Source organism: Canis lupus, chromosome 6 (assembly GCF_011100685.1).
Source record: "Canis lupus familiaris isolate Mischka breed German Shepherd chromosome 6, alternate assembly UU_Cfam_GSD_1.0, whole genome shotgun sequence".
NCBI lineage: Eukaryota > Metazoa > Chordata > Mammalia > Carnivora > Canidae > Canis > Canis lupus.
The window spans coordinates 18,175,113-18,193,812 of NC_049227.1; the positions used below are offsets into that span (position 1 = coordinate 18,175,113).

Genomic DNA, 18,700 nt, shown 5'->3' on the forward strand with positions numbered 1-18,700 from the left:
AGGGGGGCGGGGCTATTTCATTGGGGGTTCCGCCCCCTTTGGCCCGGCGTCCTTACCGCGCCTGCGCGCTCCCGCCCGGTCTCCATCTTGGAATTGGGAGGAAGAGGGAGAGGGAGACCGGGACGAGATCGGGGCTGTGGTGCGGAGAGAGACTGAGACTGAGAAGCGGACAGGGAGAGAAGGCGCGGGGACCGCCCTTAGCTACAATCTTTCAGCTGCCCTCAGGAGAGAGAAGGGAAAAGGGAGGAGGCCGGGGCGGGAGTGAGGGCTGTCACCCTCGGACCCCGGCGTGAGAGGGGCCGTGCGGCCGGACGTCCTCGGGGTGGGCCCCCTGTCGGTGGCCGAAGACCTGGGGCTCAGGCCCTTCGGTCGCGAATTTCCGGGCTTGACCCCTCGCTTCTCAAATATCCGGGTATCAGCCCCTCAGACTCCACATATCCAGGACCCGGGTCCCAACCTCTCTAAACCTGGGGCTCTATTTCATAGGATTTCAAATATTTGGGGTTCAGGCCCGTGCGTGCACCAGTATCCGGGGTTCAGGCCCCCGCGTTCAGATATCAAATTCAGCCTCCCTTCGTTCAAATATCTGGGGTTCAGACCCCACAACCAGAAATCCGGGATTCAGCAATTGTCGCCCTCGAGGAGGAGGAGGACTGGACCGCGAGGTCAGATCAGGTTGTCACCCCCTCCCCTCCAGGGGAGGCTTCCCGGGCCCGCCCCTCAGGAAGGGCGAAAGCCGAGGAAGAGGTGGCAAGGGGAAAGGTCTCCTTGCCCCTCTCCCTGCTTGGCAGAGCCGCTGGAGGACCCCAGGAGGAGGCGGAAGCGCTGGGGCACCATAGTGACCCCTACCAGGTGAGACACGGGGTGCAGGGGCGTGGGTCCCTGTGTCTAGCATTAAGGAGAAAGGGTGCTCGTTTTTGAGGAACCGAGCCTGGGCAGGCCCTCTCCTCAGGATGAAGCCCAGTGGGCTAGTGGTCAGCCTCTGGCCTTCTGCTGCCACCTTGTTCCTCTTCCTTCATTATATCTGTCTGATGGGGGACCTCAGGTGACAGGGTCTTTGATGTCATGGGGGTCACGCCCTAGAGTGCTTGAGCTAATCAGATGGGTTTGCACTCTTCTGGTCTTCTCCCAGGTTCACTTTGCCCCTCACAGCTACCTGTTCTCCATGACTATACACCTTTCTCTGGATTGCTTTGGGGTGTTGATTCCTTTGCCTTTGATCTCCGTGGTGGGTCAACTTACTGTTTTTTAGGAATGGTCTGAGTGATTTCTTGTCCTTTCAAGGAAGTAAGTGTGTGTGTGTATTTGTGTTCGGGAATGCCTGGCAATATTTTCCTCAGCTATATCGTTACCTTCCAACCTCTTGCTGATGGTGTAATCTCATACATTTGTCAAGTGATCTGTCATTTCCAAAGTGCTTTACATTTGTTCTCTCATGTGACCCCCTCCCATTCATCCTGTGGGGGCCTCTTTTATTGCTGTCTTCCCATTTTACAGTTGAGAATATTGAGGCCCAGAGAGGTTCCCCAAGGTCACACAATGACAGAATCAGGAACCCAGGTTCTTGATCAAGTTTTGCCCCCCTGCTCCATGCTTGTCTCTTGACATCTCTTCTTGGCCAGGGATCCAGAGGAGAATGAGTTGGTGTAAGATTTAAGAATGAGGGGGAGAAGAGCTTTCTTTTTAGGAGGGCTATACTCAGAAGCTTTTCCTGATGGGAGGCTCTGGTTCCTGTCTTCTGTCTCCTGGATTTTTCTCTCTACTGTGACCTTCATCTTTACCCTGATTCCCTTCTTTGGCCTGGGTTCCTGAGAGGGCTCTTTTGACAAAATGATAGCCGTGGTGTCTCTTCACAGTAAAAGCCAAGCTGCTGGGGTAGGATGATCCCCAAAGTATTAAATCCTTTTGTGGTAACCCTGGAGGCAGGGAAGGATAAAAAACCGTATGCTAAGTATCTGCATAGTGCTCCTAGGTATGAGATCTCATTTAAAAAATCTCAAAACAGCCCTATGCTATAATCCATTTTACCAAAGAGAAGACCAAGTATAAGGAACTTACTCAAAACCCTGTTGTTGTATGTTGCTGCTGAGGTGTACTGCTGGTGTAGCTTAGGGACAGACAGACTTGGGTTTCCTCATCTGAAGAATGTTGATATTCATTTTGGTGAATGGTGATACTGTCCATTTTAGAAGGTGGCTGTGATTTAGCACAGACCTTGATAATTGCTCAAATGTTCATTATTTGAAGAAGAGGCCTCTTGTGATGTTTTGTTGGCATCTCTTACATGTGGCATGGGGTCCTGGGTTGGCATTCTGGGCTGGGTGCAGGTAAAGAGGTCAAGAAGATTGCTTTAACAAGTTGTGAGCACCTGCCTTTGTGTGTGGGTGTGTGGTGGGGTGAGGGGTGCTTGTCAGGGTGGCTGGCATGAGAATGGAGAGAGGGGCCTGTTTTTGAGCAGCTTGGGAGCTGCTGAGGGCTTGGCTGAGGGCAATCAATCAATCTCCTAGGCTATTCTGAGCCCTCTGCACCCTGGGGGCCCACCGGAGAGTCAGGCTTACTTCTTGCCTTCCAACTTCCAGTTGAGCTAAGGAGACAAAATTAACAACACAACAGGAAACAATGCACGACAGAATATAATTACATGCTAAATTGTTAGGTGCTTTAAAAGAACTAGAACTCTGCCCTGGGAGTCCAACTCTGCTGAAGGCTCTTTTGTGCCTAAATTCCAACAAGTGCTTAGCCAGGAGCCTGGCCTGGAATTCCCTGGGGGTAGGGGCAGGGTCCCTGACTCCCTTGTACTGCAGGAGCTTTCTCTGGGTTTTGGTCTGGGTGCTCTAGGAGCTCTCCCCAAAGGCTGGAATGGTCAAGGGAGGCTTCTTGGAGGAGGGTGATGAGCTTGAGGTGAGCTGCTAAGATAGTAATAAGCATACTGGCCCGACTTGAAAGAAGATCCTATTCTCTGACCACAGAGAAATCCTTCTTTCTTTCTATGCCTCAGTCACCTCATCTGTGAAATGGTGATCACTATCTAGCCCTACTCACAGGGCTGTTCTAAAAGCATAGCAGTAGAGGACCAGGGCAAGTCACTTAACTTTTCTGAGCCTACTTCTTTATCTGCAAGATGGGGTAATAGTAATACTTCATAAGGTTGCGGTAAGGATTGAATGAGAGAGATCCATGTAAGGTGCTTACTGTACACGCTCAATAAATGTTATTCGTACACTGCAAATACTCTGTACCTGTGCGTGATGGCGTATGCAATTGAACTGGTCAAATAAGGCATCCCAGATCACAGAGAAGACTGAAAGACAGTTTCTATCCCTGTCCATCCCAGTCTAGGTCTCCTCCCTGTCCCAGGCCCTTTTTGAGAGCAAGTCTTCTGGCCCTTCTGGGCCAGTACCCACTTCTAACAATGGCCGGATTTCCACTGCCTCCGGCCTGGCTGTTTCCTGCTCTCTTCCAGGGTGTGAGAGGTTGAGGGAGGAGGGGGCCTTGACGCCAAGGGGAACAGGAAGGTGCCTGGAAATATTTGGGGTATGGGACTTGTGGGACAGGACACTTGGGAATCTGGGGTTCTGGCTGAGAGGCGGGATCTTTTATTCTTGGGAGAAGTGAGGGTTGTAGCGAAATGGATCTTACTGAGGGCTGGGGGGTGGTGAGGATGCTTAGCTCTCAGTCTTCCTAGCAGTTTTAGGGACTCCAGGGACCCGGCCCCCGTGCTCTGGTTGCCAGGGCAACTTCATTTTTTTGGAGCTTTGATGTTCTGATCTCCCCCCTGCCCTTCCTTGGCGGTGCCTCCCCCTCATCAGGGAACTAGGGGAGGAGAATGCAGAAACTTGAGAGGCCCCTTCCTCTCTCTCTGAGAGTCCCATCTTTGCTCTAAGGGTCCCCCTTTTCATTCTGCAGGTCAGACCTCACTCTCAGGGCCCCCAGGGGCCATCATGCCAGCTGGGGGCCGGGCCGGGAGCCTGAAGGACCCTGATGTGGCTGAGCTCTTCTTCAAGGATGACCCTGAAAAGCTCTTCTCTGATCTCCGGGAAATTGGCCATGGCAGTTTTGGAGCCGTATACTTTGTGAGTTGGGGCTTAGGAAAATGGGGTAGGGATGGGCACTGCATTCTTCACGCTGTGGACCTCCAAACAGCCCTCTACACTGCTGTACCACACCAGCCTTTCCTGCCCTCTCCTGTTGGGCCAACAAGTCTTCCTGCTGCTCAGTTCTCACCAGGGGCCTTCACCACCTTCTGGTCTGGTCTTCTAGGCCCGAGATGTCCGGAATAGTGAGGTGGTGGCCATCAAGAAGATGTCCTACAGTGGGAAGCAGTCAAATGAGGTGTGTCAGGTTTGACAAGACTGGTGGGGGGCAGGGTGGGGGTGGGGGACCCCAGTCTCAATGTTCAGGCTGAGTAAGCCTCTCCTCCCCTGACCTCCTCTTAGAAGTGGCAGGACATCATCAAGGAGGTGCGGTTCCTGCAGAAACTCCGGCACCCCAATACCATTCAGTACCGGGGCTGTTACCTGAGGGAGCACACGGCTTGGGTGAGCTAGCATCCTGACTGACCTGGTCCCTGCCCCCATCCTTGTCCTGGTCCAGTCTCTTAGGCAGGCCCTATTCCACGTGTCATTATAGGGACCTTGGAAAGAAGGAAGTTTCCCCCAACTTCTTGAGTCCTCAGACAAACCCATGAACAGCAATGGCTATCTAAAAGGAGAGGCTAGTTTGAAGTGGCATAAACTGTTAGAAGTTGGAAAGGGCCATATGGGCTGGACAAAATGGAGATAGTATTGGGCTTTGAAGGGATTCAGATGGGGGAGTGGCGGTGTCTTGGGCTGTTTTTAGAGGTGGTGCTGACTCTCTGGACTCTCCCATGACTACCTCGTGTTCTTAGTTGTCCTTCCTCTGTCTTTACCACCACCAGCCTTCCAGGGGTGGGGGGCAGGGGGACAGTGCCTGAGTGGAAGATAGGCAAAGAAGCTCTCTGGCTCCCTGCCCAAGGCAGATGGGGTAAGGAGTGGCCAGATACGCTGATCTCTGACCCTTCACCCTTTCTTAGCTCGTGATGGAGTATTGCCTGGGCTCAGCTTCTGACCTTCTAGAAGGTAAGTGGTTCTGGCCAACAAGTGGGAGAAGGGAGAAGAGCAAAGAAACTGTAGGGGAAGGGACCACAGGAGTTTGTTCCAGTCCTACCCTTGGATTCCATTCAGTTTGATGTTTTTCCCTCGCTCCCCAGTGCACAAGAAGCCTCTTCAGGAGGTGGAGATTGCAGCTGTGACCCACGGGGCCCTTCAGGGCCTGGCTTATCTGCACTCCCACAACATGATCCATAGGTACAAGCTGCACTGACGATGGCTGGGAGGGGGTGCACTCTACATCATTCCTCATTCAGCTGGGCTATGACCTTCTTGGAAACTTGGTGCTAAAGCCCCTGTCCACCCTTCCTCAGATGCATGCCTTATCCCTGTGCTTTGTCTCTGGCAGGGATGTGAAGGCTGGAAACATCTTGCTATCAGAGCCAGGCTTGGTGAAGCTGGGGGATTTTGGCTCCGCATCTATCATGGCACCTGCCAACTCTTTTGTGGGCACCCCGTACTGGTAAGTAGGGGTGAGTGGAGAGAGTACCCAGGATGTTGGGAGCAGGAGTTGGCAGAGTGGGTGGATGATCAGCCTTTTTCTCCTGACCTTTCTCCCAGGATGGCACCGGAGGTGATCCTGGCAATGGATGAGGGGCAGTATGATGGCAAGGTGGATGTCTGGTCCTTGGGGATAACCTGCATCGAGCTGGGTAAGGATGATATTCTCTGTTCCTTCCTCCTCTTTTTTCTCATTTCTCTTTCTCTTACCATGTCTATACCATCTCATCCTCAAGCTTCCTGTCCACTTTGACTCTGCCCTTGATCCACAATTCAGGCAGCTGTCAAATCCTACCAGCTCTTAGACCTGAAGATTTTGGAGCATTCTTCTCTTCCTGTTCACTACTCTAGTTCTACATATTTTTTGAGTGCCTACTGTGTCCCATGCTATGCTAGGAGATTTGGGGGGGTTATAGCAGTGAACAAGGTTCTTGCTCTTGTGGAACTTACATTCTAGTTGAGGAAATAGGCATGTTTTCTCTCAGTGTGATAGAAGCCGAATGGAGAAGTTACAGGAACAGTACAACCATAAAACAAGGGACTTGACCTAGTTCAGGGGCTGAGGACAATCTCCTTATAGCAGAGAGGTCTAAGCAGAATCATAAGACAAATAGTAGCTGTTTGAAGACTATAGGGAAAAGCAGGCATGGGGAGCTGATACTAGCTTCAGTTGTTTGAAATATTGCAGGTAATGACATGTAAAATGCAGTGAGTGAGAAGGCCAGAGAGTTAGGCTGAAGTGAGTTCATGAGGCCTTGGAACCCTGTCAAGGTTCTCGTGTCTGCCGGCTTACACTACTGAAACAACTATTTGTGAGGTAATGTTTGTAAAGCCTTCAACATAGTGCCAGGTAGATAGTTGCCCAAGAAAGAGATGCCTTTAGCTCCTCTTAACAACAACTTCCTGCAGTAATTTGTCCTATCCCACTAGTTTCTTCTTTCCTCCAGACTCTCTTATGTCAGAGAGATCTGCCCTAGCTGGATGCTGTTACTTTGCTTCCTTCCTCAAAGCCATTAGTGCTCCCCACTGCCTTCAAGACTGACACCATCCCAACCCTTCCTCCTACCAAGCTCTGCTTCCTAAAAGTTGGCTCTCCCCTTCATGAGCACCACACCTTGAGTGTGCCATGAACTTTTCCACTTTCTTGCCTTGGTTTGTATTGTGTCTTTTGCCCAAAGTCCAAGATTTGGGCACACCCTTTCCCTCCATCTCCACATGTCTTCATTTGTCATTTGTGGCCACAGCCAGGCACAAATATGTGAAGTAGGCCAGGTATAAGAAAAATTGAGAGCTGTTCTTTTTATTCCCAGTTTTTGGTAGAGACATGAACACAGAGAACTATTTCTCTACTATTGAAGAAACCATCAATCCTAATTATAAATGGCAGCTGATAATCCATATCAGAGAAACAGTATGGAGAAGGCTATGGCAAACTGCAGATTGCTATTGCTTAGCTCTAGCCCATCATTATGCAGGAATGTTGGCTCCTTTTTACCAGATCTAATTTTTTAGGAGAAACTGGAAATTTAGATTATTATTAATTTGTTAGGTTGGAATTGAATTTAAAAATCACTGTTTAGGCCAAAAAACATAAACAACACAAGACATTTGTCTGGGCCACAGAGAGCTTCTAGTTTGTAACTTCCAATCTGAGGCCTAGCTCCAATATCCCTTTTTCCAGAAGATCTGCCCTAATCCCCTACACATGTACCAGCTGGAAGACCCAGCAGGCATAGCCAGCTTCCAGCCATTTTTCTGTCTCCTTATAGAGGAAACCTGATAGACTTGTTCAGATGTGTGTAATCTTCCTATTAGACTGGAAGTTTCTTGAGGACAGGGCCTGGTCTCTTGTTTTTCTTTACCTTCCCCATAATACTTAGCAAGTTTTTTGCTCTTTTTTGGCACCTAATAAATGTTAGGTGGGCTGATGAATATGCTTTCTTCTGCCTTCTTAGGTGCTCATGCATATGTTGTTTTCTTTGATCCCTGGTCTACCGTGTGCCAGGGAAAGGATGGGTGTTACATTTTACAGAGGGAATGAATTGAGATTATGAATACTGGTCAGAGTCTTGCAATGAGGAAGTCAGGGAGCTGGAATGTGGACCCAAATCTTGATTTCCATTCCAGCCTCCTCTGCCCACCTTCCCCCTCTCACCTTCTCCCTATTGACTTTTTTCTGTAGCGGAACGGAAACCACCGCTGTTTAACATGAATGCGATGAGTGCCTTATACCACATTGCACAGAACGAGTCCCCCGTGCTCCAGTCAGGACACTGGTGAGGACCGGGATTCCAGGGCCCAGGGGTTAGGCTATATAGGGTAAGGGTGTCTGGCTCATACCCTCCCCACTCCTCCCTTTTCCTCCCATGACTTCTAGGTCTGAGTACTTCCGGAATTTTGTTGACTCCTGTCTTCAGAAAATCCCTCAAGATAGACCAACCTCAGAGGTTCTTCTGAAGGTAAGGGCTCACTGGCCTAGTATTCTCCTAGAATTGTTGCCTGTTAGAACCACAAAAACCCCTCAGTGAAATTAGTGATTCCCAATTCTTTCTCCACCAAGAACTTCATTTATGAATTCCCACCCCCCTTCCCAGTGCCCAGTGGACTCCCTGTGTTTTGCAAGATTTTGTCTACTAGACTGCCTTTATTTATTTATTAAGTAATCATTTGTTTTCCCATCTTTTATTAATCAAAGATGTATATAATTGCCAGCCAGAGCTTCTGGTCTGCGTGCGATAACCAGGGTTACCACACTGATCTGATGTAATTCAAGCCAAAAGCCTGTGTAGCCTTGTCATGGGTAAATGTATGATTTCCCTTAGGTGTGTTTTGAGTTCTCAAAGGGGAGAGTAGAGGGGCCTGCATTCCCTTCATAGATCCATGGGAGCCAAATGAGTTGGGAATTGATGTAGACAGTCTAATTTGATCTCCTTGTTTTATAATTGTGGGATACTTTATGAGGTCCTGAGAGGCCTCATGACGTGTCCAGGAGCACACAGCACTTTGATGGAGGACCTGGACTACAATCCAGATCTCTTGACTGTTCTTGCCTGTCAACTGTGCCTGGAGGAACAGGAGCCTGGCTGGGGAGTAGTGATTGGGTGGTGAAAGTTAATGTGGGAGCAAGGGTTAGGACAAAACCAGCATTAGCTCCTAGTGGGCATGGGCCCCAGGGAAGTATCTCAGGGTAGAGGGAACTCCAGGGTCCATGGGACATGCAGGGGTGAGGTGCTTGGCAGCAGGCCTCAGCATTCTCTCCCCTCAGCACCGCTTTGTGCTCCGGGAGCGGCCACCCACAGTCATCATGGACCTAATCCAGAGGACCAAGGATGCTGTGCGAGAGCTAGACAACCTGCAGTACCGAAAGATGAAGAAAATACTGTTCCAAGAGGCACCCAATGGCCCTGGTGCTGAGGCCCCAGAGGAAGAGGAGGTGACCCAGCTTAGCATGCCACCCTTTTGTACCACTGTTGCTCTTGCCTCCTAGCAACTGTTTGGCTCACCTTCCCTATCCCTCTTCCTACCCTCTGTCTCCCTGTGCTACCTCCAAATACACACCCCTTGTCCTTCCCTGCCCAACAGCCTGCACCCTGTCCACAGGAGGCTGAGCCCTACATGCACCGAGCTGGGACACTGACCAGCCTAGAGAGTAGCCACTCAGTGCCCAGCATGTCCATCAGCGCCTCCAGTCAAAGCAGTTCAGTCAACAGCCTAGCAGATGCCTCAGACAATGAGGAGGAGGAAGAGGAGGAAGAAGAGGAAGAAGAAGAAGAGGAAGGGCCCGAAGCCCGAGAGATGGCCATGATGCAGGAGGGGGAGCACACGGTCACTTCCCATAGTTCCATCATCCACCGACTGCCGGTATGTATCTCACCCTCAGTAGGCCTGACAGTGATGAAGCTGACCCCCAGCTCTCCCTCCCAAGAGTGATTGCTCCTCCTCTAGGTCTGGTTGGGTCTCCAGGGAACTCCCTTTGGGCCCAGTGACTTCTGAACCTTGGGCATTCCTTTCACCTTCCCTTCCTCTAGGGTTCTGACAACCTGTATGATGACCCCTACCAGCCAGAGATGACCCCAGGCCCTCTGCAGCCTCCAGCAGCCCCGGCTCCCACCTCTACCACATCTTCTGCCCGCCGCCGGGCCTACTGCCGCAACCGGGACCACTTTGCCACCATCCGTACTGCCTCCCTGGTAAGTGCAGCCATTTTCCCTGAGCCTGATGCCCTAAACTCCTGAGATGATCCCCCACCCCCACCCTCCGTGGCACTGGATTAAGTTGAGATTCCACCTTCACTTTCTGTTGCTGTCTCACCATTTTCTCTCCTCAATCCTTCCCACTCTCTTCTCCCAACAGACTGTTTTGGTCATATTGCCCAATGTGGGTATTCCTAGCTTGGTGTAAACTCTCATTCCATTTCATACATGCTTAAGTAGCATGTTCTGGGATGCCTTTCTGAGGCTCCTGGCCAGCCAGGTGCTTCACATCCCTGTGCTGTGATGTTTCTAAATGGCATGATGATAGGCGTGCTGGATTTTATATCCCTGGAAGGCAAGTAATGGTGGCCAGTGTCTGCCCCCTACCATTGATTAGCTCTCAGGCCCATACCCATATCTATATCTCAGCCTTCTGACTCCTCTGGAAAGAGAGGATACATGCCCATTTGAGAGATATGAGGCAGTTATGACTCAGACGTGCTGCTTGTTCAGGCACCTTTGGTGGTTCTCAAATTAAGCAGGACCTTGTTCCTCCTAAAATTAAGTTGTGATGTTTTTCTCCATTTCCAGGAAAAGATGGATAAGCTTTTCATAAAGCATAGTTTTTCATCTATACTTCTAATAAACACTTAGATTATATATTTGCTTAGCTGCAAGCATCAACATCTATTTTCTTAGAGGCTGTTGGTTGGTCTAATATGTTCTTAAGGCTAATGCTTATGGTTGACTATTGTGCTAGGACAGCTCTTTAGATCCTGTAATGCTTAGTGCTTTGTGGTGCTGTGCAAAAAGGTCTGTGACTTCCAGGGACTTGGCCACCTGGACTAGTTGGAATTAATGCCCATTTGACAATGGGGCCTGAGTTCCAAACCTCAGATGGGGACATCCAGGCCCAGTGTTCTTGATAATCCCAACATCTCATGGCCCAGCTCTATACCCTCTATGTAATGAATGAGTCCTTAGTGTTTACTAAAAGGAGAGGAAGCCAATACTTGTTAGGTCAGAGTGTTTTAAATACTATTACATCTCTATCACATTTAATCTCCACAGCTTCTTACAAAAAGGTATTATTGCCCCATTTAGTAGATGAGGGAACTGAGGGTTCGTGTTGTGAATTTGCTTGAGGTCACATGGTTAGTAAGTGACCGAGCTGGGAGTTGGGCCCAGGTATGTCTGATTTTGAATTAATTTGAATTGTTTACACTTTTGTGCTGGGCCCTGTGCGGGTCTCACCAATCTGTGAAGTAGACTGTATCTCCATCATCCCGGGGAGGTGACAGACTCAGAGGGGCCATATGTGAGGAAAGCAGCAAATGCGAATTAAACCCGAGTCTGGGCAGCCAGGGTGGCTCAGCGGTTTAGCGCCGCTTTCAGCCCAGGGTGTGATCCTGGAGACCCGGGATCGAGTCCCACGTTGGGCTCTCTGCATAGAGCCTGCTTCTCTCTCTGCCTCTGTGTGTGTGTGTGTGTGTGTGTGTGTGTGTGTGTGTGTGTGTGATGAATAAATAAATAAAAATCTTTTTTGAAAAAATAAATAAACCCATGAGTCTGAAACACATGTTCTCCAATAGAGCATGACAATCGTGTGTGCTAATGAAATGGGGCAGGGCTGAGTCCCACTTCTCATCCTCTCTCCTGTTCCAGGTCAGCCGCCAGATCCAAGAGCATGAGCAGGACTCAGCGCTACGAGAGCAGCTGAGCGGCTATAAGCGGATGCGACGACAGCATCAGAAACAGCTGCTGGCCTTGGAGTCGAGGCTGAGGGGTGAACGTGAGGAGCACAGCGCAAGGCTGCAGCGGGAGCTTGAAGCCCAGCGGGCTGGCTTTGGGGCCGAGGCAGAAAAACTGTCCCGTCGGCATCAGGCCATCGGTGAGAAGGAGGCTCGAGCTGCCCAGGCTGAGGAGCGTAAGTTCCAGCAGCATATCCTTGGGCAGCAGAAGAAGGAGCTGGCCGCCCTCCTTGAGGCACAGAAGCGAACCTACAAACTTCGGAAGGAGCAGCTAAAAGAGGTGGGATGGGGCTGCAGCAGTGGGTAGGGCCTGGTGGGCGAGGCGCCCTGACTCCCTGCCCTTCCCACTGCCTTGCCCAGGAGCTTCAGGAGAACCCCAGCACACCCAAGCGGGAGAAGGCTGAATGGCTTCTGCGGCAGAAGGAGCAGCTCCAGCAGTGCCAGGCGGAGGAGGAGGCAGGGCTGCTACGGCGGCAGCGCCAGTACTTTGAGCTTCAGTGTCGCCAGTATAAGCGCAAGATGCTGCTGGCTCGTCACAGCCTGGACCAGGACCTGCTGCGGGAAGTAAGCCACTCTATCCCCCTTTGCCCTCTTTCGTGTTATGGCTTGGCTTCTCTTCCACACCTCTTATTTCCTTGTGCCTGTCAGACCCTGCTATAGCTCCCTAGGCTTATGTTGCCAGGCCAGTCAGAAGCTGGACTCCCTTAAACCACTCGGCTCCCTCTGCCAAGGAGTCCTGGGGTTCTCTTGACACCAACAAGGCTTCCTGACCAGGCTCGGGGCCCTGCCTCCCTTCTGCCTCAGGATTTGAACAAGAAGCAGACCCAGAAGGACTTGGAGTGTGCGTTGCTGCTACGGCAGCATGAGGCCACGCGGGAGCTAGAGCTACGGCAGCTCCAGGCCGTCCAGCGCACACGGGCGGAGCTCACCCGCCTGCAGCACCAGACGGAGCTGGGCAACCAGCTGGAGTACAACAAGCGGCGTGAGCAAGAGTTGCGGCAGAAGCATGCGGCCCAGGTTCGCCAGCAGCCCAAGAGCCTCAAAGTACGTGCAGGCCAGCATCCCCCGGGCCTCCCGCTCCCCATTCCTGGGGCTCTGGGACCACCCAGCACAGGCACCCCTAGAGAAGAGCAGCCTTGCTCATCTGGCCAGGAGGCAGTCCTGAACCAAAGAATTCTGGGAGAGGAGGAGGAAGCAGTTCCAGAGAGGATTCTGGGAAAGGAAGGGGCCACCTTGGAGCCAGAGGAACAGAGGATATTGGGGGAAGAATCAGGAACCCCTAGTCCCAGTCCACAAAAACATAGGAGCTTGGTTGATGAGGAAGTATGGGGTCTGCCTGAGGGGGAGATAGAAGAACTTAGAGCCCCGTCCCCGGCACCCCAGGAGAGGAGCATTATAGGCCAGGAGGCAGCCGAGGAGTGGAGGTTATGGGGAAAGGAGGATGGGAGCCTCCTGGATGAGGAATTTGAGCTTGGCTGGATCCCAGGCCCAGCATTGACCCCAGTCCCTGAGGAGGAGGAGGAGGAGGAAGAGGGTGCTCCGATTAGGACCCCAAGGGATCCTGGAGATGGCTGTCCCTCACCAGACATCCCCCCTGAGCCCCCTCCAACACATCTGAGGCACGGCCCTGCTAGCCAGCTCCCTGGACTTCTGTCCCATGGTCTCTTGGCCGGCCTTTCCTTTGCAGTAGGATCCTCCTCTGGCCTCCTGCCCCTACTACTTCTGCTGCTGCTCCCACTGCTGGCAGCCCAGGGTGGGGGTGGCCTGCAGGCAGCACTGCTGGCCCTTGAGGTGGGGCTGGTGGGCCTGGGGGCCTCCTATCTACTTCTTTGTACAGCTCTGCACCTGCCCCCCAGTCTGTTCCTACTCCTGGCCCAGGGCACCGCACTGGGGGCTGTCCTGGGTCTGAGTTGGCGCCGTGGCCTTATGGGAGTTCCTCTGGGCCTTGGGGCCGCCTGGCTACTAGCCTGGCCAGGCCTGGCTCTACCTCTGGCAGCTCTCGCAGCTGGGGGCAATTGGGTGCGGGAGCAGGGCCCCCGGATGCGCCGGGGTATCTCTCGACTCTGGTTGCGGGCTCTGCTGCGCCTGTCACCCATGGCCTTTCGTGCCCTACAGGGCTGTGGGGCTGTGGGGGACCGGGGCCTGTTTGCACTCTACCCCAAAACCAATAAGGATGGTTTCCGCAGCCGTCTGCCTATCCCTGGGCCCCGGCGGGGTAATCCCCGCACTGCCCGTCACCCACTAGTCCTGTTGTCGAGGTTTTGGACCTTGTGCAAGGGCTGGAACTGGCGCCTGGCACGGGCCAGCCAGGGTTTAGCCTCCCACTTGCCCCCATGGGCCATCCACACACTGGCCAGCTGGGGCCTGCTCCGGGGTGAAAGGCCCAGCCGTATCCCCCGGCTGCTGCCACGCAGCCAGCGCCGGCTAGGACCCCCTGCCTCTCGCCAGCCAGCGCCTGAAACTCTAGCTGGGCGGCGATCCCGAACCCGCCAGTCCCGGGCCCTGCCTCCCTGGAGGTAACCAACTCTAGCTCCTCCTCAGCCTGAATCTAGAGCATTGAGCACTTTATCTCCCACTACTCAGTAAGGTTTCTCCAGTCCCAATCCTCTCCTCCCTCTCACCCCTCCTTCCTTAGTATACTTCACCACCATACCCCAGTCCTTTGGACCTCTAGACAGGCAGCCTCCTCCATCATGGAGTCCAGAAGTTACACTTTGTGTTCTCCTGACACTCCTCTCCCACCCTAAATTATTGCTGTTCTCCCGCTGTGTGTGTGCTCATCCTCACCCTCATCAACTCAGGCCTGGGGCCAGGGGTGGCCGTGGGTGGGAAGTCATGTTTTTTTTTTCTCTCTTTGATTTTGTTTTTCTGTCTCCCTTCCAACCTGTCCCCTTTCCCCCACCAAAAAAAAAAAAAAAAAAAAAAGAAAAAGACAAACATAAATAAAATATCTGAGCGGAACTGTACCTTTGGCCCAGGCTGCCTCTGTCTGCTTTGTCCTGCCGCCTAGCCTCCCGGGTATGCCCCCAATCTGGACCCTTGGCCCCCAGTTCCATGACCTCTTCACCCCCATCTACGTTATCTTAATCCCTTTCACTCTTCAGCCTCATCCTCTCTGCCTTCATAGCTTCATTGCGCCATGACCACCACCAGCTGGGAGGTCTCAGCCCCTGTTGAGCTTCCACAGGAACTTCTTGGTCCCAGAATTCCTTGATTGGTGGATTCTTTCCAGAGAGTCCTTAGGTTCTGGGTCCTTTTGCCCTCATACCCTGCTTTTTCTCCCAACCCATTCCCTATGTGGTTCCCTTCTGTCTGGGAGCTGAATTTCTCTCCTGGCATTAGGTTTTACCCTAGAGGGCTTGGGATGGGACTGCAAACCCTCCACTGTAGGGGGTGGTGAGTTTTGGGGGACCATGGAAATGGGAGTGGTTGTGGGCCTGGAGTGGGAGCTGAGTACATGAGGGGCCGGGCTAGAAGGTGGAGATCTGGTCAGGGTAGCAGCTGCTGGCCCATTGAACTTGTCAGGCCCTTTCCGGCCACTTCCTTTGCCCCTTTCCCTGACGTGACCCGAGATGGGGCTACCCCTTATCCACTTCTCTGCTCGGAGCTTATCCTCCTTCCCTCCCTCCCACCCCGAGGTGCTGAACCTGGGACTTCCTCTGTCTTTCCTTAGCTGTGTTGCTCTCTTCCATGGGTGTGTTATGTGACTCGGTTTTCTCAGTCCCATGCACAGTCTTTGCTCACTTGGCTCTGTCTCTGGGTTGTATTTACTCCCTCTTTGCATGGTCAGAGCTGCTCATGTGCACTCAGTACCCTAAAGATTTTCAGTTCCCTGTCCATGAACTCTCCTGCTGTTTCTTGTGAGTTGTCTACCCAACTTTGAACATGCTCTTGGAACCTGTCTTGTTTACCCTGTATCTCTTGCCCATTGAGAATCTTCCTGATCTCTCTCAACACAATCCCATCTTTCCATGTCTGTCTGTATACAGCTCCCCCCGCCCCCTCTGTCTAACATGTTTTCTGTTTCTCTCCCTCTCCCTGTCTCTGCTTCTGTCTCCTCTTCTCTCTCTCTCTTCTCCCCCTCTCCCTGGTTGTTCCTCCTGCTCCTCCTCTCCCTTGCCCCCATCTCCCCTTGGTCCGTCCACTGCATAGTCTAAGGAGCTGCAGATCAAGAAGCAGTTCCAGGAGACGTGTAAGATCCAGACTCGGCAGTACAAGGCCCTGCGGGCACACTTGCTGGAGACCACACCAAAAGCTCAGCACAAGAGCCTCCTTAAGCGGCTCAAGGAAGAGCAGACCCGCAAGCTGGCGATCCTAGCTGAGCAGTACGACCAGTCCATCTCAGAGATGCTCAGCTCGCAGGCGGTGAGGCCTGGGGTCCCGGGAGGGAGCGTGGTGGAGGTTGGCGTCTGTATGCCTGGCTTACTTATGGAGAGTGGGAATGGGGTAGTGTGGGCAAAGACGGGGCTCTTATTCTTGGGGGAATCTTGGATACTCTCCCACTGTTAGTATTCTCTGCCATGGTTTTATTGTCTCTGAAGTATTTTCTTAAGGTCTTGACAAAGCCAGCCTGACTACCAAGAACCACCATGGAAAGTGGCTATAATATTTTCCTGGGCCTGAGTTAGTTTAATGTGTTAACAGAGAGCAAATCAGAATGATTGTGGCCCTCGGGCCAATTTACTCAGACTTCTGGAGGATTTTGAAGATTGATGCTCTGAGAGTGATCACACTACAACACGGGAATGGGCCAACTAAAAAATACATATAGTGTAAAAAGTCAAAGTGCCCCTATTTGTTGCCATTCTCTCACCCAATCCGACCTCTCAGAGGTAACTCGGTAATTATATTTTAGATTTTCATTCTATGTGCATTTGGAAATTTACATAAAATTTTGAACAGAAATAGATTTGTATTATACATACTGTTCTTTTTCCACCTAATATTTCTTGGACATCTTTCCATGTCAGTACACCTGTCTCATTTTTGAAACAGCGTAAAATTTTCCATGGTATGGATGTACCATAATTTATTTAACCCATCCCTTATTGGTGGACATTTAGGTTGTTTCCAGTATTTTGCTATTACAACGCTTCAGTGAACACCTTCGAGCACATGTGCAAGTATACCTGGGGGATAAATTCCTGGAAGTGTAATTGCTGTGTCACAGGGTATGACGACCTTTCATTTTGATAGATGTTGAGACTGGCTGCTTCTTGAAACCTTAGGGCCCAGGCCTACCTGGGGCAGGGGAGGATTGTGGGGATGGGGGAGGAGGCCCCTAAAATTAGTTCTTCCCGTTTGCCAGCTGCGGCTTGATGAGACCCAGGAGGCGGAATTCCAGGCTCTTCGGCAGCAGCTTCAACAGGAGCTGGAGCTGCTCAATGCCTACCAGAGCAAGATCAAGATCCGCACAGAGAGTCAGCATGAGCGGGAGCTGCGGGAACTGGAGCAGAGGGTGGCTCTGAGGCGGGCACTGCTAGAGCAGCGGGTAAGGGGGTTCTGACGCTGGGATGCACTGGGGAGGGCAGGCTCCCCACTTCCTGCCCTGGACATGCTAACTTCTCTTCTGGGTGTCCCAGGTGGAAGAGGAGCTGCTGGCCTTGCAGACAGGGCGCTCCGAGCGAATCCGGAGTTTGCTCGAGCGGCAGGCCCGTGAGATCGAGGCTTTCGATGCTGAGAGCATGAGGCTGGGCTTCTCCAGTATGGCTCTGGGGGGCATCCCAGCCGAGGCTGCTGCCCAGGGCTATCCTGCTCCACCCCCTGCCCCTGCCTGGCCCTCCCGTCCTGTTCCCCGATCAGGGGCACATTGGAGCCATGGCCCTCCTCCTCCGGGCATGCCCCCACCAGCCTGGCGTCAGCCCTCTCTGCTGGCTCCTCCAGGTCCCCCAAACTGGCTGGGGCCCCCCACACAGAGTGGGACACCCCGTGGTGGAGCCCTACTGCTGCTAAGAAACAGCCCTCAGCCCCTCCGGCGGGCAGCATCAGGGGGCAGTGGTAGTGATAACGTGGGCCCACCTGCCGCTGCAGTGCCTGGGCCTCTGAGCCGGAGCACCAGTGTTGCTTCCCACATCCTCAATGGTTCCTCCCACTTCTATTCCTGAAGTGTAGGGTGGATGAGCAGATGAATGGGGGCAGGGGCAGGGGTGGGTGGAGCCTGATCCTGGAGGGCTGTAAGCTTGAGGCCCACCCGAGGGTGGGGAACAGGATGTTGGCTCCAGCTCCCCTCAGACCTCCTCATCTCATGAGCTTCTTGGGCTGGCCAGTGGCCCAGGGCCAGCTTGGGCATAGGTGCCTCAAGGCTGACCAGGAGCCCCTGCCTCCCCACCATGGTGCCAGGGTCTCTCTCCATCACAGCCTCGGGAAAGGAGGGAGATGTGCGTGTCAAATATTCATCTGGTCCCCTGGGGGAGGGGAAGGGTGGGTCTAGATATATTATATTCAGAGAACTATACTACCCCCTGTAATGGGGCCGTGGACTGGGGATGCCAGGAACCCCCAGACCTGGGGTGTGGCAGAGCAGGTCTGGGGTGGGGAGAACAGAAAGAAAAGGCCTTCCTAGGAAAGAAGGATTAGGATGGGGTCTTGGGGTCAGGTTGCCTGGTCTCTCCATTCCCCACCCCCGTTGCTGTCTGACGTCCTGTGCCGTCTTGTCCTTTACCTTTTTTTTTTTTTTTTTTTTTTAATTGAGATCAGAGCTGGGGCAGGGGAACAAGGGAAGGACCTTGGAAGGGGCTGCTCTCAGGCCTGGGGGCAGTCATGGGAGCCCCTCCCAGCTACGGGGTTGGCACAGAGCCCCACAGCAAGCTTTTAATAAACTGTTGGTTATTCTAACAGACTCTAGGACTCACCCTTTCTGTCTAAGGTTTGTATTAAGGATTCTTGGTGGGCAGTGATAGTGTTACTTGTGTTTAAAAAGAGTATTGGGCTGTGTAACTAAAAATTTCAATGATTTTAAGGACTTTGAGCATGACTGGATCCAAAACTTTAAAGGAATTCATCAGGTTTTTGGCCTCTACTTCCCTTTGCTTTGACTTCAAACATTTTCAGAAGGTTCACCTCACACATAGGCTCCTGGCAGCTCTAAGCCTACATCTTAGCAGCAGCCTCAACAGCAAGAATGCCA

At 52.4% G+C, this 18,700-nt stretch overlaps 1 protein-coding gene across 8 annotated transcripts; it reads left to right on the top strand.

The window, feature by feature from the left end:
• The first annotated feature begins 61 nt into the window (after positions 1-61).
• TAOK2 (TAO kinase 2) lies at positions 62-18,413 on the top strand. 8 transcript variants are annotated; one of them, XM_038539862.1, is made up of 19 exons: positions 66-852; positions 3,907-4,073; positions 4,261-4,332; positions 4,437-4,538; positions 5,054-5,099; positions 5,231-5,327; positions 5,479-5,592; positions 5,691-5,782; positions 7,813-7,906; positions 8,008-8,089; positions 8,896-9,063; positions 9,213-9,491; positions 9,659-9,820; positions 11,489-11,854; positions 11,935-12,138; positions 12,379-12,618; positions 15,727-15,939; positions 16,883-17,065; positions 17,157-18,413. In XM_038539862.1, exons 2-19 carry the CDS (start codon positions 3,942-3,944, stop codon positions 17,676-17,678), a joined length of 3,168 nt encoding a protein of 1,055 aa, XP_038395790.1. In that variant the 5' UTR covers positions 66-852; positions 3,907-3,941; the 3' UTR covers positions 17,679-18,413. The 8 variants fall into 8 exon arrangements, 7 of the variants coding, with proteins under 7 accessions (XP_038395787.1, XP_038395788.1, XP_038395790.1 ...); XM_038539863.1 differs by having other exon boundaries at positions 9,231-9,491; XM_038539865.1 differs by lacking the exon at positions 17,157-18,413 and adding an exon at positions 16,638-16,745 and having other exon boundaries at positions 16,883-17,025.
• The last annotated feature ends 287 nt before the right edge of the window (positions 18,414-18,700 follow it).